Consider the following 24,156-nt stretch of genomic DNA (forward strand, 5'->3'; position numbering starts at 1 on the left):
TCACACACACAGACACACAGCCAGCCACATGCACAACCCCTCATAACTTTAGGTATCCTAATAATTCTACATTTGTTATAGGGTAAATAAAATGTCAGTAACACTTTACTTGAAGATATCTGCATAAGAGTGACATGACACAGTCATCAACGTGTCATAAACATTATAAATAATTCATAAACTTTTATGACATAACGCCTCTGTCATTAAGTGTCATTCGGTTTTTGTTACGACAAGTTAGGGTTAGGGTTCATGTGTCATGACAGTGTCGTGTATTCATTACAGTGTCATGTCACTCTTATGTAGATACCTTCAAGTAAAGTGTTACCAAAAGGTCTAGGTTAATGTGTTATCATGTTATATAATGTTAAAATGTCATTCACTGTTAAATCCATCTACCAAAAAACAGAGAAATAAAATAAAAGGCCCCACTGAGCAGAACATCACTGATGCTGGTGATTATTAAGGCCCATCTTTCCTACAGTTCACCTGTTTGTCTATCATTTGATAGAGCTACCTGATTCTTAATAAGACAGAGTATCTCTCAGAGACAATTGGAAGCATAGACACATCATTATACACCAATGTTAAAATGAAAACCTGGGTACATGAATTATCATGAATTCATGCATGAATTAATTCATGATTTATGCATGACTTCATTCCTTTATATCTTACGAATCATCAAGAATTGACATGAGTTCATAGTCTCTCATTCATGACCTCATGCATGAATAACACATCAACTAAAGCATTAGGTTTGATGGGTACATCATTATGATTTATGATTTCTTAAGCATGATCATCATGATTACATGAATTTAAGGTTAATTGCTCATGAGTTCATCGTGTCTGTGGCCCCTCAGCTAAAGTGGTGAATAATGATGTGTTTAGAGAACTGCAAAGTTGTGTTCAAATCAGAATTTGAGCAGTGATGACCACATTTTTGGCAGAAAAAGAAATAATCATGATCATGCTTAATCATAATGATGTGCCCACCGTATACCTAATACTTTAGGTGATGTGCTGTTCATGTATGAGGTCATGAATTACAGACTATGAACTCATGTCAATTTATGATGATTCATGAGATATTAAGGAATGAAGTAATACATAAATCATGAATTAATTAATGTACCCTTACCGTAAAGTGTTACCAAAAACTTTAAATCCCTTCATGAGACTTTTGTATCACTCTTGAGTCTTGTCTTTCTATGAGTATTGTGCTATTGCCATTCATCTTGGCTGTGAGGGTTTTTGTTGAGTGCTGCTGGGTTTCCTGACACTGTGGGCTGCAGGGCGCAATAGTATACAGCAGAGTCTGAGACTTCAGCAGATGAGATCTTCAGAGAAACTTGCTTTGCTGTATTGTCATGTCTGATTGATATCCCAAGAACAGGAGGAGTTGCATTGATGATAGTGCCTTGATAATCCAGAATGAGAAACTGTGTCACAGACTGGGAGAACTGGCGATACCAGTGCAGACTGTCAGCGCTTCCATTGTACCTGCAGGAGAGCTGAACATTTTCTCCTTCTTTGGCATACTTCACTACAGTGTCTGGTACAATAGGGCTTTCAGTACTCTTACCTACAGATAAAGGGAACTGATTCAGTTATGCATACTACTACTAAAAAAAGCCTAGTTTGAATTAATATTATTGAGTTTATATAACATACCCTAATTTTTAGATACAGCAAAATATAGAAGTGCTCTTACCCAAGATGGTTGAAAACAGTAGCAGTGCTACAAGAGTCATTATGGTAATGACCATAGTGTAGTTCATGAGGGAGGCTGGTATGCTGATCTGCTTGGATTCAGTTCTTCACCCTTAGACACTTCAATCTGATCTCATTATGATGCTGTCTGTTCAGCCCCTCCCCTGACTGGTAGAGGGTTTGGTCATGAGCTACAATACATACAGTAGGGGTTATTTAGTTAGATATGGTGCATGATGTTTTTGTACAGTGTTGTAGGGTTTCCTGACACTATGGGCCTCAGAGCTCAGTAGTAGACAGCAGAGTCTGAGACTTCAGCAGATGAGATATTCAGATGAACCTGTTTAGAGCCTTTATTCACCTGTATTCAGGATGAGAAGTTGAGTCCACTTTGCGGTCACTGGATTCAAACAACATGATGATGAATTCTGGTTTAGATCCTGGATTCTGGCGATACCACTGCAGATTGTTCACATTCACAGCATTACTGTATGTGCAGGAGAGAGAAGCTGTTTCACCCTCTGAGACAAGGAGTTCTGTAGAGGCTGGAGTGATGTCATCTTGTAAACCCAGATCTGAAAAAGAAAGATTTACACATTACACATATACAGTAAAATACAACAAACATATTTATTTTTGCAACCTTTTGTACATTTGAAACTCTAACCAGCTTGTGTTAGAATTACAACAAGAAGTAGCAGACTGGGGACAGTCATGATTTGTTGTCATCTCAACAAATGTAGCTCTCTTGTATTGGCTGTAAGAGGCATTCTTAAATATCTTCCCTAAGACTCCTCCTATGAGAACTCTCCTCAGGATGTCCTGCTCTACAAAGAATCTGTGCCCAACTAATGGTAACAGAGCATGTTACTCTCTCATAATCTGTCTACATTTGCGTATCAATATTGAACCAGAGCCGCTGGTGTTTCAGATAGAACTCATTGAATGACTATCCTTTATATATTCTGTTCTCCATTTACACCATATCCTTAAGTGAGATTATTTGCTGCCATGAATTTCATAAGGATGATCAAAACAGTGTGTGGTTTTTGTATGAGAGCTGAGTGTGCAGCTGTCACTGTGGGCCTCAGAGCACAGTAGTACACAGCAGAGTCGGACACGTGCAGATCCTGGATGCTCAGAGGAATGGAGCTGGAGGAGAAGTTTAGTTTGGAGTGAAATCTCTCATTGAACTCAGTGCCATTATCTCCAGAGGAATATGTATCTCTTCTCAGCAGGTATCTGGGGAAATCATTTGGTCTTTGTATGTACCAGAAGAGATCTGGTGATCCACTACTAGCTGTTTTGTATCCACATCTGAGAGTCACTGATCCTCTTTCTGTGTAAACCATCTCCTGCTCAGGCTGTTCCACTGTGTCCTCTCCTCTACATTCTGTTGAAATAAAATCACATTGGTAAAATCAAAATTGAAATAAAATCAAATAGGTGCAGTAGGTTTGAGAGAATACATCAAATGGGATCAACTGAAAAATAATAACTTGCATTTTACCAAAGCAATACAGCATCACAATCAAGATGCAACTTTGCATAAATGCCATGACTTTATTAAAGGTGACAGAAGGGTTTCAGGTTTATCTTCTATAGCTCCTGAAGTCTGTATATTAAATGCATTCATCCTTTGAGGAGGTGCCTCTTATTGTGAACAAAAACATCAAGATGCTTCCACCTTGTGGTAGGTATTGACATAGTTCAATTTAAGGTCAGTGCGTATGAAATTACAGTAAGTTGGTCCTTGTACATGATTTATTTACAGTTTATTTCATGACATAAGCGCCTTAAGACACTTATCCATATACATTTTAGCTGTCCAGAAAAAAAATCTCCCACTTAATTGGCGCAATACATTAAAACAGTCTTCCTTGAAGGTGAATAACATTTATTTATTGATTGATTGATTGATTGATTGATTGATCGCCTTTTTAAAAAATCTCCTTGACCTTATTATAAGTAGCGTAATGGATAATGTCACCAGCATTGACATATCAACTACCACAATCACTCAGTTTGACTTGAAACCAGATGATCAGGCCTGTCTATTATTTTAATTTCTTGCACCTTTACATAACAAATGGTGTGAACATGAAATATTGCCATTAATATACTTCCCTAGAGGTTGTAGTGAATATGGAAGGACAATAAATAATGTAATCTTCTTGTACGATAAGTTGTGAACAAAATTCCATAACCATAACCATTATCCGAGTGCCATTTGCTGTGGTAATGAGCATTTTTCTCAATATTGTTCAAGTGTTGTCATGATGAAGATCAGTAATAGTGTGCATCTCCATGTGAAAACTACAGTATTCAGTGTTGCTGCTCATAGCTGCTTCTGAGTAGGTTGTGTAGACTTCACTGATGCAAAGCCTGCTGTGCGGATTCCTGCATGTCACATTATATACTGTATGACCCTCCCCCCAGCACTTTCATCCTGCCTGAGTGAAGCATAGTTCATCAGGTAACATGCTGGGCACAATCTGGAATGTGGAATAAGAACATGAACACTGATAATATGCTTCAGAAACATGTGGACGCTGTAAAACAATGCATATCTCCTTATTCCAGACCATGAGCTGCCCAAATCTAGTCCTAGTCCAGTCAAATTGGCCAATAACAACAATTAACTTGAGTAATGTGTCTTGAAAAAAGTTGAGTTACTAGGTGAATATATTTTCATTTAGTATACACATGGTGGAGCATGTTTTTGTACAGTGTTGTTGGGTTTCCTGTCACTGTGGGCTGCAGAGCGCAGTAGTAGACAGCAGAGTCTGAGACTTGAAGGTTCCTGATTTTCAGTGGAACTATCTTTGTAGTTTTGTTGAGTTCAGCCAGAAATCTTGTTTCAAATTCCTTTTCTCCATCACCACCTCCAAATGAATATTTCTTCAGCATATATTGAGGATGATCATTAGGTTTCTGTTTATACCAGAACAGGTAGGCATTAGTGGCAGCTGTGTCATAACTACAGCCGAGTGTCACCGTTCCTCCTTCTGGTCCAGTCTCAGACGTTGACGACTGGTCAACAGTGTCTTCTTTTCCTCTGCACACTGCAGATACATTCAGATACAGATCGGATCAGAAACCAAACAGCCAAACCAGCAGGAATGAGCTATTAACAGTCTGTGACTGTCTGCTCAGTTTCCAGTATCATCTTGTTCTATTAGAATATACAATACTAGGCTATGTGTACATAATTCCAAATATATGTATAAAATTATTCAAATGTTGAATGCTTATAATCTGCAATTGAATTTCTGCAAAAAAAGCAAACCTGACATCCACTGACTACAGTTTGATGATGGATATTAGACAGAAAATAAATCATAATATCAATATCATACCAAAAACTGTTGTTGCAATAACAAGAGAGACCTTCAGCCAGTGATGCATGATGACAAACTGTGGTGATTTTGATATAGAAATGAAGATCTCTCTCTCTCTCTCTCTCTCTCTCTCTCTCTCTCTCTCTCTTTGACATTTCAAGGAGGAGCTTACGGTATATTGAAGTGGTGAAATGACTGTTGTGACAAGTATGAAATGCAGAAACTTAAGAATGAGCAGGCAAATGGTTATGAGCACCAACATGAAATGTATGGCTGGATGGTCAGAGAGAAGTGGCACGGAGATTAGCAATGAATCTCCTCTTGAACTGGTCATCATTATCCCCAGCGTCAGAGTAGCCTACCATCTCAGTTTGTATGAAGGAAGTCCAGGCTCCTTGTGTTGGTACCAGCTGTCTGTGTAATGCGTCCTCAGCTCTGCATTGTACAGAGAATACATGAAATAAATACCAAACACTTGAAAAGAATGAAAGTAAATATAGCCTGGCAACACAGAGCCAGAAAGGTTACAGTCAGGCGACCCTACCACCGTTAATGAAATAAGAGGAAACTAACTTCTCCTGTAATGTTTATTTGATTTGTTTCCTGAAGGATCTAAAACATAGCCCGGAAAATCCAGACCCTGGTAATCTAGACAGATTAAGGGTCTGGCCACGAACAATGTGGCCCAACTCAAGGGGTGGCACCATGCATTTGAAAATCTCACTGCATGCAATTGGATAACACTAGACCAATGTTTACTCTGAATGATTCCGGACTTCGACACAATTGAATAACACTACGATCAATGTTTCCAACATTGCAGCAACGTTGCATCAATTTATAGCTCGCCTCTGGCCCGCCTATATCAGATACGATTTGATTGGTTCCACAGGATGCAAGGGGGAAAAGTAACGTGCATCATTGCTCATTGCCAGAGTGTCTCGCAGAGACAATTCCATTGTGCTCTTGCGAGAACTCTGGATTTCCAGGGTATCTAAAACGTATTAGTAGTGAATTAAGTCACAGATGTATTATGATGCCACCCTGTGGTGAAAACATGCATTGCATCTTTATTGTCTTGGTGTCAGGTTTATTTGCATCTTTATTGTCAGGTGAAGGAAATAAGCAGATATGGTGCTGTTCATCAGTTGGTTGGACTGAATATGAGACATCTGCCTCATCCAAAATCACATAATCATTCTGCATTTGGTCTAGAACAATTAAAATGTGAAGATAAATATGTTATTATAATGTAATGTAAAACACTATTCACTGTCAAACATCTACCAAGAAAATGCAGAGAAATAAAAGCAAAGGCTACACCTCATCAGCATTATTAAGGCCCACCTTCCCAACAGTTCACCTGTATTTCTATCATTTGATAGAGCTACCTGGTCCTTAAATAGTCCCTCTCATAGTCAGATGGAAGCATAGACATCATTATACACCAATGTTAGTTGCAGTGTTGTAATGTAACGGAGTACAAATACTTCGTTACTGTACTTAAGTAGAAATTTCACGTATCTGTACTTTACTTCCCTATTTAAATGTATGTCAACTTTCACTTTTACTCCACTACATTTCCTAGATAAAATGTATACTTTTACTCCGTTATATTTCCACTAAACATCTTCGTTACTCGTAACTAAAACATAAAATTAGAAGAAATGTGTGCAACTGCAATAAGGGAGGTTTGGCGAATCACTGCTCCTAGATTGCATTACGCACGCTCAGCACACTGCGCGCTCTATTTCAGCGCTTTGTTGCTAAAGGAGGAGGACGCACAAGGAGCACGAGCACCTACTGGAGGACCTCCCGTTATCATAGAACACCACCCCGACGATAGTGGTGAGCTCTGTGAACAGGGTAGCGGTGAAGATAACGTCATACACCCGTGGCCGTATTTGCAAGAATTGTTTCTGTACATTGGCAGCTTTCTGTGAAGCTAAACACTCCGCTACCTGCCTCAGCGGCCTATTAAATGCTATTTAGCATCGCAGGACTTGTCTTTAGTCCAAGAAGAGTAGGCCTAAGACTGAATCGGGCCCGGGGTGGGCAATCGGGAGAATTCCCGGTGGGCCGCTTCACTTTTGGGCCGGTCGAGGAAAAAAATATTGACATTTGTCACGTTAGTCTATCTTTTCTTAAAGTAGGACACGTTCTGCATCCTGTGCATGGCACAAATGCAATGTCTCTGCATGTGTTGTAGCCTACGTGAGGGAGTTCTCCCCTCCCAAAAAGATTTGGTTGGGTCCATATAGCCCGTCTTTCCCAAAAAGTTTTCTCAGATACGGATAGCCGAGCCGGCCCTACAGTAGACACAAGCGTCAGGAAGGATGGATGGTAGAAAGAGGCCAGGAGAGACTGAGCAGCATATCAACCAGTCGACCACTGAAAATGATGAGCCCGAAATTAGTGAGGAGGCCATGACTACAGGGACAAGTAGAGGGGATAAATTAAAGTTATTTAATGTAAGAAAGAGCAATTACCCTACATGATAAACCTATGCCTTGTTTGCTCAGAAGAGGGTGTAGTGTAGGCTAAATCACCAAACAACAATATAGCCCTAGCCTAAATTCAACTTTCTGGAATATTCATTCTAAGGCACTTTAACACTCTTTAACACTCTGTTTTATGTTTAACTAATTAATGGGGTTTCTTTGTTTATAAAGTACATAATAATTATTTGATTCCCTCATATCTCTCCAATGACACTTGTCAGACTGACCTTGGGTGATTACTTTTTGATAAGGAGGGTAACAATTTCTCTCAAGGCCCAAATATTATCTTAGCACCAGAGTGTACTCATTTATAACCAGGAATTAGAAACGGTTCAAACCGGAACCGGAACGAAAACCGGAAAAGAGTTTTTGGATGAAAATAACCAAAAACGGGAGTGAAAACGTTATTTTCAATTTTGGATAACCGGTTAATAACGGTATTTAGCTTTCCTATTAACCTTTGTTTGAATATTATTCAAAAGCCCATAGGCTTTGAGATTTAATATTATATAGGCCTACTTGCCTATTTTCAAATCTCGCCCCACGCCTCAATTCAAGCATAGTGATTTTAACAGTTAGCCTTGATATTGAATGTGCTTTGATTTAAGCTTTAATGTTGGCCCAAAAAAAGTCTATAGTATTGTGCCACCGGCCATAAATTAATTTGTAAAGACAATGTCATTTGGTCCGTGTAACGCTTTGCAGTACTGTGTTCTATTTTCAGAATTCACGTGAAAAAAAATAGGGTTTAAAATCTGCTATCCATTCTTTAGGACGGCACAGTAAAGGGGTTATTGATGGTTATTTTGATTTTCAATTGAGCACAGTTATGGTTTTCTGTGCAGAAGTTAAAAATTGAAATGATGCGTCAATTTTATAATTTTCCTTTTTTGCGCTTGTGGTTGGACTGAACCACGAGCACCGGGGGGAGGTCAGTGGATCTTCTGGCCAATCGATTTCCGTTTCGGAAATGAAAATTAACAAAACATAAAACGAAGGATTATTTGATTTCCGTTTTAAAATACAAAATCGAAAAACGAGAATCAAGTCGTTTTCCGTTTTCCTAATCGGTTTCAAAACATCAAAATACAAATACCGAAATTAGTCTTAAATTTCGACGATCATTATTCAATGAAGCCTATTCGCTAGAGGAGGCCCTAGAAGCTCGCATCATAGTCTTAGGCTAACTTGGTAAAAAATACCTGTTAGATATGGCGGCCTTGGGAAGTGTTGCGAGGGATATAGAAGAGATGGTTAAATAGGACATGTCTTATGCAGAAAACACTTTAAATAACTTGAGAGGAGCATCCGATGATTTTGCACCCAGCATAATTAGGCATCCACTAACTCGGGACCACCTGGGAACTTATGTAAGGTGGCAAAAGCAGTTTGCGAGGTAGCCTAGGCCTTAGGGGATGCCAGGCCTGCGGTCATGTAGCCTACCATGCCTACTGTATGCAATCACTCATTTTACTTTGATGTATTTATTAGGTTGGTCCAACATACAGTACCTCAGAATTATTGACACCTCTGCTAAAGTTGACTAAAAAGAGGAATGTAAATCTTTTGGAAATTGATCTTAATGCCTTAAGTAAAAAAAATAGGAAATATTTAACCTATAAGGACACCAATTTTCTTTGTGAATGATTAATGTATCATAAATAACTAAATTTTCTTCATTAAAATAGGGTCATAAGTATTGGCACCCCTATGTTACATTCCCATAGAGACAGGTAGATTTTTATTTTTAAAGGCCAGTTATTTCATGGATCCAGTATACTATGCATCCTGATAAAGTTCCCCTGGCCTTTGGAATTAAAATAGCTCCACATCATCACATACCCTTCACCATACAGATTGGCATGGTTTTATTTCAGTTAGCCTATTATAGCTGGTTTGATTTGCATTGAGCTCAATGAGCATCAATCATCCACAGTGTCTATCTGTTTACTGCTACTGCTCTACTATTACTATTCTACTGCTCTTCATCCTGCACTTATTCTTAATAGGCCTACTATTATAATGTTACTGTTTCTGCACTACGATGGTACTGTTACCACACTGCACATAGCTGTACATACTGTACATATCTGTTTATATGGTTCATACTAAATATCCATATTTATTCAGTTTTTCTGTAATATATTCTGTTAATACACTGCATATATCTATATTGTTCTTACTACTATAATGTATACTGCCACTACATTGCACATATCTGTACATGATGTTCATACATTGTTCATATTACAGCCATATTTATTCTGCTCTAATAAGGTTACTGCTAATACACTGCACATACTTATTTAATTTATACTACTCTAAACCACCTTCTGAAAATAACTGTATACTACTGTCTACACTGCACTATATATTTTCTTCTGGTTAGACACAAACTGCATTTCATTGTCTCTGTTGTACTCTGCACAATGACAATAAAGTTTAATCTAATCTAATATAATCTAATCTGAGAGAAAGTGGAATAGAACATTATGTCCAATATTCCAATATATGGTTTAATGTTCTGCATTATGTCCAATATTCCAATATGTGGTTTAATGTTCTACATTTCTCATTAGTGAGTCACTTTGATACTAAAAGTATGATTCTATGTAATGACTGTATGATATCTGTACTGTCCCTGTGTATATCTATGTGTGACTGTGTTTAGAGATAAGCAGGAATATTATGACTTTGCAGTGTTTCACTGTTCTGTATGGCTGCGTCTATCTGCTCCGGATTGCCAGGCTGCCACTAATCAGGGTCTGATTCAGTGTAGTCCACGTGAGATGGGATGACCAACACCATCTCCCGTCAGCCTGGAAGGATACTTAAACCCTAACTATTTCCTTGTCTAGTTAGAGCAGCTGATGGATCTTTAGGTGAAGTCATGCTGTCTCTCCCTTGATGTGCATCATTGTAAATAAACTCTGTTCCTGATTTTTCATACTATTGGTCTGACTGGGTCTCTATTAAATCTATGGTATCAAAATTACCATCAAATCAAGCATCTGAGCATCAAATCTGAGCATCAAACCAGGAGTCCTTATCTATAAGTTGGATATTTCCTCATTTTTCTACTGGCATCAACTTTAGCAGAGGTGCCAATAATTCTGAGGTACTGTATGTTGGACCAACCTAATAAATACATCAAAGTAAAATGAGTAAAATTATTGCATACAGTATAGGCTACGTGACCGCAGTAGGCCTGGCATCCCCTAGGGCCTAGGCTACCTCGCAAACTGCGCCACCTCAGTTTCCAGGTGGTCCCGAGTTAGTGGATGCCTAATTATGCTGGGTGCAAAATCGTAGGATGCTCCTCAGAGTTCCTCTTTGTGAACCAAAGTTATTTGTTAAAGTGTTTGGGATTTCTGCATAAGACATGTCCTTTTTAACCATCTCTTCTATATCCCTCGCAACACTTCCCAAGGCCGCCATATCTAACAGGTAGCCTATTTTTACCAAGTTAGCCTAAGACTATGATGCGAGCTTCTGGGTAGCCTAGGCTACTCAGATTAGCCTAAGACTAGGCTTCATTGAATAATGACGACTAATTTCGATATTTGTATTTTGATGTTTTGAAACCGATTAGGAAAACGGAGAACGACTTAATTCTCGTTTTTCGATTTTGTATTTTAAAACGGAAATCAAATAATCCCTCGTTTTTTGTTTTGTTAATTTTCATTCCCGAAACGGAAATCGATTGGCCAGAAGATCCACTGACCGGGTCGAGAACACCATCTAGCTGGTGGACGAGAGCGCCGCCTGAAGTTGTTTGTGATTTTTACTCATTACTTTAGAGATTAATAAATTAAACTTCGCCGATTTTTGGGAGATGGGACATTAAACATAACTTTTAACCTATGTTGAACATATCTAGTATATTTGAATACCATGGCCATGCCATACCATAGCAAATAATTCCCCAATTCAGAATGCTTTGCCATCCGTCAGTTTAGGCTATACAGGCCTATAGGCTACCCCAAGCACAGTTTGACATGGAACGTTTTTGCTTATTTAACACTTTTACACTAGACTAGGTTTCATTAAACGAAGACACAACAGTGAATAATTGATCAGTTTCCATTTATTAATTTCAACAGCAAATAGCCTACATTGGCCTGTAGGCTACTACGGCTCAAGTCCATTGGTAATGCTCATGTAGGTCTCCAAAGCCTCCCAGAACAGCTCTTCTCTACCTGTAAGACATGAGTAGAACACGTAGGCTAGCCTACTCATAAGTGTCAGGACGCAGCAATGTCTCCCTCTCCATCTGAAGTTCTGGTCTTGAGCTGACATTATCAATCGCTTGGCACCTTGATGCAAGCTGAACTGTGTTTGATAGCCCTCCATCTCTACATCCGCTGATAAAATGTGATCACCAACACCGCGCGCTCTGTTATATGTATCAGGTCACCCCCCCTACGCTTGTAGTCCAGCCCAACAAAAACAGTAAAAAAGGCAAAAATCCAATATTAACTGAATTTTACTTTTGTTTCCAATCTAGTTTCTGTTTTATTCTTTATCTTGTGTGACTAATGACATATGTAGAAAATAGCAGCAATTATCTATTTGCTGTCCAGTTAAAAAAATTGGATTATTGAACACATTTTTTATTTGGATCAGATGGATGGAGCAAATAGAACAAAGCACTGCAAAGCGTTACGGACCTCATTTTTAAAGGAGCGTTATTAACCGTTCTTCTATAATGTTCTAACCGGTTACGATTTATAGGAGATGCCTTGGAACACTGGAACAGGAACGAAAAAAATAATGTTTTTGCTCAGAACGAACCAAAATGAAAATCATTCTGTTTTCAGTCCCTGTTTATAACTAAGGGGTTGCCCAGTCAGTGTAATTCAGTTCAGCTACCCTTGCCTGTAAAATATCTGCCAGCTGTAGTAATGATGGGGATTCACCATTTAACACAGTGAACAGGTGTGACCACAAGCACTCAATGAGGCCTCCACCATAGATCTGTGGTGAATTGCTATCTGGATTAAACAGGAAATTTCTTTGATCTACATTCTTTTCAAAGTTGTCATTCATGTTTAGGTTTTTGTACAGCATCTCAGATACTTTGTATCACTGGGCTACCCTCAGAGCACAGTAGTAGAGAGCTGTGTCTGCCAGAGTCAGATCTTCAATATTGAGTTCAGTGGAAACCTTGGAAGTTTCGGAAGTAAAACGAGGATTGGGCTCATTAGAGTCACTTCTTGAGCGAGCTCCTCTGTAGAGTAGATACTGTGGTGCCATGTTAGGATACTGCCTGTACCAATAAAGGAGCACAAAGCTGCTGCTTGACTCATATGAACACTGTAGTGTCACTGACTCTGACTCCTTTTTATTTACTAAAACGTCTTCTTCTTTTGGACCAATTTTATCTTGTGCACCTGTACCTGAAAACAGTGGGGAAAAAACTAAAAGTATAAGGAAACAGCAATGGCCTGTAATTATTGTTTTGAATGTATTTATCCTTGAGAAAACTTTATGTGAGACTCAAGTATGCCTACCTGTAGCCAGTATAAGAATGATGAGCGTAAGTGATCTCTCCATTTGAAACGTCGATGAGGATGATTACTTAGAGTGTTTTCTCACAGCTCTCTGAGTTGTAGTTATGTGTTGTGAGAGTGTTATGAGTTATGAGTCATGACAAGAGGAACTTCTTCTGGGAGGGTCTTGTGTGAGAAATTTCTTATAAACAGAAAGAGGATGGGAGTCTTGAGAGGTAAAAGAAATGCCCTTGGTCAAAACTGGGTCTCTGGATGGTACGAGAAAAAAATGACCACAAAGTCAAAGTCACGATTCTGAGATACTAAGTCAAAATGTTGAGATGCTAAGTCAAAATTTTAAGATACTCTTTCTGTTATTACAAATGACTTTTCTGAAATCTGTACAAAGCTGATGTTGTCAGTTATTAAGTTCAGATGCATGTCCAGAATACTAATGTGTGTAAGGTGATTGGGTAACACTTTACTTGACGGGTGAGTTCATAACACATTTATAGCAGCTGTTATAAACTGCACATAAAGCATTCATGACTGTTTCATGAGACATGATTCAACATTCATACCAAACCTTTCATGAATGTGGAAGACAGACCGACAACAACTTGTCAAAATAAAAGTCCAACAATCGCAAAGCGGCATTGCCATTATCAGCATCATAGTTGGCCCCACAAGACTTCCGTTTTAACATTCCATATGTTATCTTAATGCAGAGGAAGTAGATTGGGGCCCAAATAGAACGTTCAAGCATTGTTTTTGTTTACCTTGTTGAAAGGGTCCATAGCACAGCACTGTGGTGTCCCTTCTGTGCATTTTTACTGAATTTCTGTATTGTATTCTGTATTGAGAATGTTCAAAAACCTACACCTTTAAGGGTTAAAGGTGTAGGTTTTTGAACATTCTAAGTTCCGCAACAATTGAAGGTTCTAAAATTCTATGTTGAATCCAATGAACCCAGATATTCTTTAGAACGTTCATTTCTCAACATTCCGGTATTCCTTTAAGGGTTAACATTCAACCAAAAAGAAAGGGGTGCAGTAAAAACAATGCATTCCTGTACATAGCCCACATAGTATCACCACTGAGGTGGAGGAGGGAAGACACTTGGGCCCTAATTTAAATGAAAATCTAAAGTCCAACTAAAGTTTTCTTTCTTTACTATGCAAAATCTATTTGCAAATTTAATACTATGAGAAAGATGCTAAGCACAAACAGCGGTGTGTCAGCTAAAAGCTGCCTCATACCACATCATGTACACCACTACACATCACTGTACACCAGCTCTGAAAATACTGAAAAACAGGCATTTTCAAAAACTACACTATGTGCATGTAAAATGGAAATTTAACAAGAGGTCTGATTTATTATTTGCAAAGGAAACATGAGTCCTTAAATGGATAACTACACTGAGCGTATGAAAAATAAAGATATAAAATCAATGTATATTTTGGGAGAATTAATATGTCAAAACATTTTGTCCTTGGCTTATTGCATTTACTCAAAGATTGTTAGCATTCATGGTATTTATGGGTCCATACAATAAAATAGGGAAAAAATGAGATTTGGTTAGGATATCTTGAATTTAGTTCCATTCTCAGTCAGGTTTCTGTATGTCAGTCAGTGGTTTAATGATGGATATTAGACAGAATGAAATCACATTATCAATACCAAAACATGCTGTTGCAATAACAAGAGAGACTTCAGCCAGTGATGACAAACCATGGTGATTGTGATATTGAAATGAATATCTATCTCTGTTTCTCTCTCTTTCTTTCACTTTCTGTCAATTTAAGGAGGAGCTCACAGTAGGTAAATATATTGTGGTGGTGAAATGACTGCTGTGACAAGTATGAAATGCAGAAACTTAATAATTAACAGACAAATGGTCATGAACACCAACATGGTCAGACAGAGTGAAGTGGTACTGAGATGAGTGAATCTCTTCTTGAATGGTTCATCATTATCCCCAGTGCCAGAGTCTCAGTATATATGAAGGAAGTCGAGGTCCGTTGTAGAGATTTGGAAACTGTGTGCTGCTGCTACATTGAGCTGCTGCTGTACATGCCAGTGAGAGTCTCTGAGTCTCCCTCAGGTGCACCTAAATCCACCTGTCTGTCTTACTGTCTTCAGCACAGCATTCTACAGAGAATAAATCTGCATTGGATATGGAAATAGGGTATCAAATGTTAAACACCTGGAAAAGAATGAAAGGAAGCAAAGTCTGACAACACATACTGTAGCCAGAAAAACAGCAGTCATAGGCGACCCTACCATGGTTAAGAACTAAGTTCTAATGTCTGATATGTTCATTGATTAATTCATTGTTTACTGAGATGTCTCAGTAACAGGGGATAAGTAAATGAATTGATTAGTTGCAGGCTGTGAGCTTTATGCTGTAAAATACACCGTAGGTAGGTATGTCATCCAGGTTTGCCCAAACTGCCTGAAAGTTGATCTTCATTTACTGTAACAGATTTATTATGACGCCACCCTGGTGGAAACTTGTAAAGCATTTGTATATTATTTTATTCCAGGATGAATTTGTGAAGGAACTAAACATATTTGATGCTTTTCATCACTTGGTTGGGCTGAATATATGACACCTGCCTGATCTAAAATCACTTATTCATACTGTATTTGGTATAGGACAATAATACATGACTAGTTTAATGTGTAATTATGTGTAATGTAATGTAAAAATCCATTCAAATCCATTCAAAAATCCATTGTCAAATGACTCTACCAGGGAAATCAATACAATTTAATATCATTGATGATGAGTGATGAAGTCTCACCTTTCCTACAGTTCACCTGTTTGTCTATTATTTGATAGAGCTGGTCCTTAAAAAGAGTGCCTCTCAGAGTCAGATGGAGGCATAGACACCTCATTATCCAAAGGTAGTCAAAAATGAAAACTTTAAATTCCTTCATGTGACTTGTATCACTCTTGAGTCTTGTCTTTCTGTGAGTATTGTGCTATTCCCATTCATCTTGGCTGTGAGGGTTTTTGTTGAGTGCAGCTGGGTTTCCTGACACTGTGGGCTCCATGGCACAGTAGTATACAGCAGAGTCTGAGACTTCAGCAGATGAGATATTCAGAGAAACTTGCTTTGCTGTCTTGTCATGTCTGATTGATACCCCAGGAACTGGAGGAGTTGCGTTCGTTATAACACCTTGATAATCCAGAATGAGAAACTCTGGCACAGACTGGGAGAACTGGCGATACCAGTGCAGACCATAAGCAGTTCCATTGTACCTGCAGGAGAGTTGAACATGTTCTCCTTCTGTAACATACTTCTCTACAGTGTCTGGAGCAATAGGGCTTCCAGTACTCTTACCTACAAATGAAGGGAAATTATTCAGTTTTGCAGTATACAACTAATTGTAAGACAATTGTAAGATTGGTTCACTGCTGTTAATATTGAGTGATAGAGAACATACAGTACCCATGAAGGTTGAAAGCAATAGCACTGTCAGAGGAATCATCCTGGTGGAGCACATTGTGTAGTTCTTCCTGGGTGAAGCTGAAATCTGTTTGGAGTCATTTCTTACATCTCATCAGATCTCACCATGATGCCGTCTGTCTGCTGAGCTCCTCCCCCGATTGGTGGAGATGGTTGGTCATGAGTCTTCACTGCTCAGCATGATAACACAACAGTGAAATAATTCTACTAATGATTACACATAATGCTGTTTAAGGAAATAAAATGTATCTTAACTGCATTATTATCTTGGTATACAGCAGAGTGTACTGAGTGTACCTTTTTTCTTTTTTTTTTGTGGCTCCTTTTGAAGCAATTATCTCAGCAACTTTACTCGCCAATCAGAGTACTTATCATTACATAACTGATCTCTGTTATTTGATTGTGTTCTGTGAGTTCCCTGTGATCTACATGTCGTAATATTTCATAAAGAATCAGTTCTAAATGAAAGGCTTCTTTTTTCTCAAATGACTGGTTTATAGTTTTAGCCATTTTAATAATCAATTTATGTGGGAGTTTGCCTATCTGTTGACAAATCACCTTTGTAAAACATATTATAGTAATAATATATAGTATATTCTCTGTGTGACTAGCGAGCTGGTGTTTTTGTATGAGTGTTGAGTGTGCATCTGCCACTGTGGGCCTCAGAGCACAGTAGTACACAGCAGAGTCAGACACTTGCAGATTCTGGATGGTCAGAGGAACTGAGTTTGAGGTGAGATTGGCCTCAAATCTCTTCTTAAAACCTTCATCATTATCGCCCATTTCTGAGAACCGTCTCAGCATGTATGCAGGGAATCCATTAGGTTTCTGCTGGTACCAGAACAGATACAGTAGTCCTGTGCTGGAGCTGGTGTAAGTACAGGGCAGAGTTACTGAATCTCCCTCAGAAGCAGTGAGGAATCCTGCTAGCTGATCAACAGAGTCCTCAGCTCTGCATTCTGAAATTGATGAACAAACAACATATTATTATGTAACTTTTTGCTATAAAATTTGGTGTTAATGCAAAGATGATGAAACAAATGGTGACCATTATGAACCTACCAAAGTAACAAAGAACAAATAGGAATGTATTCCACAGCCGCAAGTCCACAATTTCCATGGCCGAACAGCTTTTCTGAGGGGAGGAGGAATTCAACAGGTTGCCATCTCAGTGTGTTATGAAATGCAGTGTGTTACCTCTGCTGTCTTGTACGGAATTAATGACATGGTAACTGCTCTCAGTGTAGGAAGCTGTAATGGCGCCACCATGTGGTTGATGGTGACTGGCTGGTGACTGGTGATTGGCTTTTTTAGACTAAAACCCTAATTGACTAGAAAGGATTATGAGCTTATTCTAATGAAAAAATACTCATTACATTACATTTGGCTGACGCATTTTTAACCAAAGCGACTAACAACAGTTTAAGTTTTAAAACAATTCTCAACAATTTTAGAACAATTTAAAAACGGTACAGTACAGTAAGTGAGTGCTGTTTTTAACAGTTACGTGTCATTTCAAGACAGTGCTAGGAACTTGTTGTAAGTGGTGCTATGAGAGGAGATGTTCTCAATTGATATTATTACATTACGTTTAGCAGACACTTCTTGAAAGAGACTTACATGGTGGATGCCGGGAATTGAACCGACAACTTTACCACTACACTACCGCCCATAAGTATATACAGTATATACTCTTTCGATCCCGTGAGGGAAATTTGGTGTCTGTATTTATCCCAATCCGTGAATTAGTGAAACACACTCAGCACACAGTGAGATGAAGCACACACTAATCCCGGCGCAGTGAGCTGCCTGCTACAACAGCAACGCTCGGAGAGCAGTGAGGGGTTAGGTGCCTTGCTCAAGGGCACTTCAGCCGTTCCCACTGGTCGGGGCTCGAACCGGCAACCCTCCGGTTACAGGTCCGGAGTGCTAACCAGTGGGCCACGGCTGCCCCCATGAATGCAACTTTCTGGAATATTCATTCTAAGGCACTTTAACACTCTTTAACACTCTGTTTTATGTTTAACTAATTAATGGGGTTTCTTTGTTTATAAAGTACAGAAGAATTGTTTGATTCCCTCATATCTCTCCAACTTGTCACACTGACCTTTGGTGATTAGGCTCCTATAGCTCTTGAAGTCTGTATATTGAATGCATTCATCCTTTGAGGAGGTGCCTCTTATTGTGAACAAAAACATCAAGATGCTTCCACCTTGTGATAGGTATTGACATAGTTCAATTTAAGGTCAGTGCATATGAATTTACAGTAAGTTGGTCCTTGTACGTGATTTATTTACAGTTTACTTCATGACATATTGCCAGACACTTATCCATATACATTTAGCTGTCCAGACTTTTTTGAAAAAAGAAAAAAAGTCTCCCACTCAATTGGCGCAATACATTAAAACAGTCTTCCTTGAAGGTGGATAACATTTATTTATTGATTGATTGATTGATTGATTGATCGCCTTTTTAAAAAATCTCCTTGACCTCATCATAAGTAGCGTAATGGATAATGTCACCAGCATTGACATATCAACTACCACAATCACTCAGTTTGACTTGAAACCCGATGATCAGGCCTGTCTATTATTTTAATTTCTTGCACCTTTACATAACAAATAGTCAAATTGGCCAATAACAACAATTAACTTGAATAATGTGTCTTGAAAAAAGTTGAGCTACTCGATGAATATATTTTTATTTAGATACACATGTTTTTGTACAGTGTTGTTGGGTTTCCTGTCACTGTGGGCCTCAAAGCACAGTAGTAGACAGCAGAGTCTGAGACTTGAAGATTCCTGATTGTCAGTGGAACTATCTTTGTAGTTTTGTTGAGTTCAGCCAGAAATCTTGTTTCAAATTCCTTTTCTCCATCACTAACACCTCCTAATGTGTATCTCCTCAGCATATATTGAGGATGATCATTAGGTTTCTGTTTATACCAGAACAGGTAGGCATTAGTGGCAGCTGTGTCATAACTACAGCCGAGTGTCACCGTTCCTCCTTCTGGTCCAGTCTCAGACGTTGACGACTGGTCAACAGTGTCTTCTTTTCCTCTGCACACTGCAGATACATTCAGATACAGATCAGATCAGAAACCAAACAGCCAAACCAGCAGGAATGAGCTATTAACAGTCTGTGAATGTCTGCTCAGTTTCCAGTATCAACATGCTACAGTAGTATACATACATCATTTCTAACACACATGTATAAGATGACTTAAATCTTAAATGTGTATAATCTGCAATTTAATTACATAAAAAGTAGGCTACATCTGGTAACACTGAATATAGTTTGATGATAAGACACTCCTCAAACTGCCAAATAGAAAGGCAGCAACAGTTTCAAGAAATATCAATATCATACCAAAACTTGTTGCAATAACAAGAGAGACCTTTAGCCAGAGATCCATGATTACAAACTGTGATGATTGTGATTTGAAAATGAAAATCTCTCTCTCTCTCTCTCTCTCTCTCTCTCTCTCTCTCTCTTTAGGAGGAGCTATAGTATGTGTTGGTGAAATTAATGTGACATCTCTAGGGCCCCCCCTAGAGTCATGGAGTATACTTCTCACAGCTTGAGCCCTTCCCCCTGGACACCAGGACATGTGCATTTGTTTTGGAGCCTTAGGACTAGCAACAGGTGAAGACAAAAGGCCATATCTACTGATCAGTTAACGTTCCATGATTCTTGCTAGATGCCAACAGCCAAATTGCAAGGCTGGTTCTCCGGCTGCAGGGTGCTGCCATGATTCTCCTATACAAGTTATTTTACCTTCAAAATTACTTTGAAGCTGTTATATTAAGGTAAAAACTTGCATAGGATGTCTTTAAAAAAAAAAGCAGTGCCCCTTCCTTCCTGTTTCAGAGTCAGATAGAGGCATTGACCATGTAAGAAACATTTTATGTAAATGTAAATGCAACCATACTTGCTGTTCAAACCAGAAATCACAGCAAAACGGACCAAAGCAATTTGCTTTCAAATATGCCCCAGGCATCACTGACATTGACAACAACATGACATTGATTAAGTCAGACACATCTTGAAAGCAGACGTTGGGTATTGCAAAGTGGCTTGCCGGGGAAATGGCATGAACAGGGTAAAGCTAGCCTGGCTCTGCCCTCCTATTACTTCCGCTCAATTTTCATTTTACTTCAGTACGTTGTCGGGGTTTTCGGTATATTCGCGGGTTTTCTCAGGCCAAATTTTACCTGTCCAATCAGCAAACAAAGGGGGTGGCTGAGAACAATAGATCTCTGATGTTCGCCTACAAAAAAGAACCAAAACGGCCATCTTTGCCCATATAAGGAGATCCGGTTGTTAATTGAAGCTAACTACCTATGGCAAGTTGCATTGCAAGTTAGCTCTGGGGTAGAAAGTGTGCCACTTTCACGTACCGGAGATCACAGTATCCACTCGAAGGCAGAGGACAAAAGTGTGTTCAGGAAAACGTCTGCATTTCAGACTTTTTCATCCCTGCGAGAGTTTAACAGGTGCGATAATTAAAAATCCCCATGTTATTTTCCCATAGGAAAAATCGCCAGATACCGGATGTTAAAGATGGCAGCTTTTTTGTAGGCGAACTTCAGAGGTCTATGACGTTGAGGTTGTGCCGTTATATATAATACCTCCATGATTGTAAGCATAGCAGGAAATCACCTTGTCTCCGTGGCCTGCCTGAACTAACCACCAGGGCTCAGGATTTGAAGGGTTAGCTTTAGCCAGTTAGCTTCCAAGTTGGCTGCCACCATCTTTAAAAATCTTGCCCGACATGTGCTCACTTCCGACCACATTTTCACAAACAAGCTAATTATGTCACACATAACTGGTGGACATAAAAGTATGTTGTCTGATTAAGCTGGGAGCAGGGATGTCACTAGGATTGAAAGACAAGGTGGGCTTAGCCCCCAGGGTTGTAGGTAATGTGCGTGCATAGAGCATATTTTCATCACACCTTAAAAGGGCGTGGAATGAATTATTAACAGGGACACCATGCCATTAGTTATCACTCTCACAATATTGCTGATTATATTGCTAATTATAAAAACAGTTTGCGGGGACTGATATTGTAGGCCTAGCTTGCCAGTGGCGCCCCCAGAAAATGTTAACAGGCCATTGCTAGTTTCGCTTCAAAGTGTGCCATGCACTGAATCCTGAAAATCAGTCTCAGACTCAATCAGTTTGCTTGGCCAACGACTCAACAAAATGCCTTGTGCAGCCAAGATGATTTGGTGAAATTGTACTTCAGAATTGACAGAACTATAGGCTACTAACTAGTTTTGAATGTCGAGAATAAAGACGAAATGTCGATATTAAAGTCAACATGATATTTCAACTTTATTCTTGAAATTTTGAGTTTAATGTCGACATGTCGAGTTTAATCTTGTCATGGCAAAAATATATTTTTTCTTCATGTATGGCCCTAATACTCCGTCGCACATATCTGACAGAGAAAAGGAGTGCAAAGGTGATATGATCTCAGAAGGGAAACCTGATTACAGAACACTGTCTTGACTTGCACAACAATCCCCTCTTGAGCCATCACTTATTGGATGTGTAAGTTGCAGAATACCATGGAATTCCAAAAGCAGATGTATAGATTGAGAAATTAAGCCCTTCCTCTCCTACAGCATTTGATCAGTAACCTGACTCTCGCCAGATGAATTTCGTTCCGCCTAGCTCCACTCATCCATCTGGGACCAATCCATTGGAGTGTTGCTTCAGAAGGCTGGGCCTAATCAAAAAAATGCTTGCATATGATTGAATAAGCCACTTGTCCGTCATCTATTGACGTGCTACTTCAACCACTCACATCGAAGCCAACCTGTGGCGCTGATAACAGTCTCACAGTCGCTTCTACGCTATGTCACATCCAGGGGGTCAAGAGCGTGCAGATTAGCTTCGGCATGTTAGCATACGCCATTTTCAAGTATGGCGCCGCATGGAGCATTTGGAACCAGCTCCATGCACGAAAATCCGTGTTGGGCACGAGCTCTCATGAACGTACATGTTGGTGGGCGGGTACCTATCCGGCGGCTACAGCCAAACATTATTCAGGGCGTATTTCTTGAGGAGCCTATGAGAAGACGTGTATATTATGGTTATTTATGCATCATATGACAAATAAAGAAATTGTATTGATCTTGTTTCGTTGTTGTTTGTCCCGAACAAAAATATCCTAAACATGATTAAATACAATAAATTACACAACAGCGACATAAAGCCCTTGTCTCGTTACACCATGGTCACACGTTGCTCTCAACCCATAGCCGCCCCCTTTTGAGCTTGCCAGAGGCTGAATCAGTAGGCTACTACATTGAAACACAATTATTGCCGCGAGGCATTCCAGCATACAATTTTAATAAAAAGTAAACCATGCATAATTAAAAAAAATAACTCAATTTAGGCTACTTCGCTACGCAATAAGGTTTCCATTAGAGCACAGCGCACGTTCAATGAATGAGTGAAAGGGACTGTCTTGTCTCACAATAAACAGCTGGAAATTCCAACACTTTTTCAACTACACGAAACTTTACAGTGATCATCAAATACCCCGTAGATTTAAGTGCCCATCAGTCTCAACATTTAACTATATAATAAAAGTCCAAAAGTAAATTAAGGGCCCGTCCACACGGAGACGCTTTTTAGGTTAAACACAGAGGTTTTGCTTCGTCTTGGCCGAGCGTCCAAACGAATCCTGTAAACGCACTGCCCAAAACCGCACTTTTCTGAAACCTGGAACCAGAGTGGAGAAATCTGAAACCATAGCCCGTTTGAATTTGTTTAGACAGCGAAACCGCACATCCTGCTTGCGTATCGATGATGTCATAGCCACACCTCAGCTGCCCTGGACTTGCACTTATAGTATTGCCTAACAATACTAGTTTTCATACATGACATTACCTACGATTACACTCCGTAAGATAAATATCACAACTGGTGCTGCGCAGCGCTGATAGCTTATGACTTGGTGGACTGAACACTGTTTTTCCCCGGTGTTTTTTTAATGCATTCTAGCTACTGTCAGTGACGCGAGAGAACTTAAGTTATTAGGAAAGTGCGGTGTAAGTTTAGGCTACATTAATTTGTGCGTAGTGCCAGTGTCATTCATTTATTTTACATGTCTTACAACATATATACATGCATTCACAGTCGAGTGAAATCAGATATAAGCATACAAAGACACTTAGAACTCACGTTAAGCTGGTAGCACACTGAATGCAAATGCGCGATTTGATTTGATGCAGGCAAACGTATTGACTGTTACTAACGAAGGTTTTATAGCAATATTATAAATGTGGCGACAGAATACACTAGAACTTGGGTAAGCCTTGCGTTTAGTAGCCTAATTGCGGTGAGCAATTAGCCAAAACTAATGTGAATCACGGAATCCTACAACCAAAGAAAGTAAAGGTGATTAGTAGGCCTACCTGCGTTAGCCAAATAAAGGACGGGACTGCACCCTTCACAAACCGTAAAATAAAGTTTATTAGTTGTACAGTTGACTACAGTTGACAGTTCACCATCAGTCCACACAAACAATTCTGGTTTCCTTGCACTAGCCATTTTGTCATAGCCTATTCTGTCTGTTTGTAAAGCACACAAACTTTGGTCAATTTCTGTA

General features: G+C 39.2%; 2 protein-coding genes and 3 gene segments (V, D, J or C); all 5 read right to left on the reverse strand.

The window, feature by feature from the left end:
• Window positions 1-1,134: 1,134 nt before the first annotated feature.
• On the reverse strand, window positions 1,135-2,432 carry LOC121724255. Its single transcript, XM_042110678.1, has 4 exons — window positions 2,384-2,432; window positions 2,078-2,291; window positions 1,718-1,821; window positions 1,135-1,588 (listed from the first exon to the last, which is right to left on the reverse strand). The coding sequence occupies exons 1-4, from the start codon at window positions 2,430-2,432 to the stop codon at window positions 1,227-1,229; spliced, it is 729 nt and encodes a 242-aa protein (XP_041966612.1). The 3' UTR covers window positions 1,135-1,226.
• A 273-nt stretch (window positions 2,433-2,705) lies between these two features.
• LOC121724261 lies at window positions 2,706-3,315 on the reverse strand. The segment is given in 2 exon segments: window positions 2,706-3,109; window positions 3,227-3,315. Coding segments are annotated over 2 exon segments (453 nt in total).
• A 1,092-nt stretch (window positions 3,316-4,407) lies between these two features.
• On the reverse strand, window positions 4,408-5,157 carry LOC121724360. The segment is given in 2 exon segments: window positions 4,408-4,781; window positions 5,076-5,157. Coding segments are annotated over 2 exon segments (423 nt in total).
• A 10,884-nt stretch (window positions 5,158-16,041) lies between these two features.
• Window positions 16,042-16,566, reverse strand: LOC121724374. The segment is given in 2 exon segments: window positions 16,042-16,403; window positions 16,512-16,566. Coding segments are annotated over 2 exon segments (417 nt in total).
• A 152-nt stretch (window positions 16,567-16,718) lies between these two features.
• On the reverse strand, window positions 16,719-17,769 carry LOC121718610. Its single transcript, XM_042103686.1, has 2 exons — window positions 17,592-17,769; window positions 16,719-17,488 (listed from the first exon to the last, which is right to left on the reverse strand). Exons 1-2 carry the CDS (start codon window positions 17,647-17,649, stop codon window positions 16,878-16,880), a joined length of 669 nt encoding a protein of 222 aa, XP_041959620.1. The 5' UTR covers window positions 17,650-17,769; the 3' UTR covers window positions 16,719-16,877.
• Between the last annotated feature and the right edge of the window lie 6,387 nt (window positions 17,770-24,156).

Source organism: Alosa sapidissima, chromosome 1 (assembly GCF_018492685.1).
Source record: "Alosa sapidissima isolate fAloSap1 chromosome 1, fAloSap1.pri, whole genome shotgun sequence".
Classification (NCBI taxonomy): domain Eukaryota; kingdom Metazoa; phylum Chordata; class Actinopteri; order Clupeiformes; family Clupeidae; genus Alosa; species Alosa sapidissima.

What these genes read in the sequence shown, in the direction of transcription:
- LOC121718610 (XM_042103686.1), bottom strand. Translation starts at nt 17,649, where the DNA reads ATGGAAATTGTGGACTTGCGGCTGTGGAATACATTCCTATTTGTTCTT. An exon ending in ATTTGTTCTTTGTTACTTTG is followed by an intron (nt 17,489 to 17,591) that starts GTAGGTTCATAA and finishes CATCAATTTCAG; the next exon opens with AATGCAGAGCTGAGGACTCT.
- LOC121724255 (XM_042110678.1), bottom strand. Translation starts at nt 2,432, where the DNA reads ATGACTGTCCCCAGTCTGCTACTTCTTGTTGTAATTCTAACACAAGCT. An exon ending in ACTTCTCATCCTGAATACAG is followed by an intron (nt 1,822 to 2,077) that starts GTGAATAAAGGC and finishes CTAAGGGTGAAG; the next exon opens with AACTGAATCCAAGCAGATCA. An exon ending in ACTGTTTTCAACCATCTTGG is followed by an intron (nt 1,589 to 1,717) that starts GTAAGAGCACTT and finishes CTTTATCTGTAG; the next exon opens with GTAAGAGTACTGAAAGCCCT.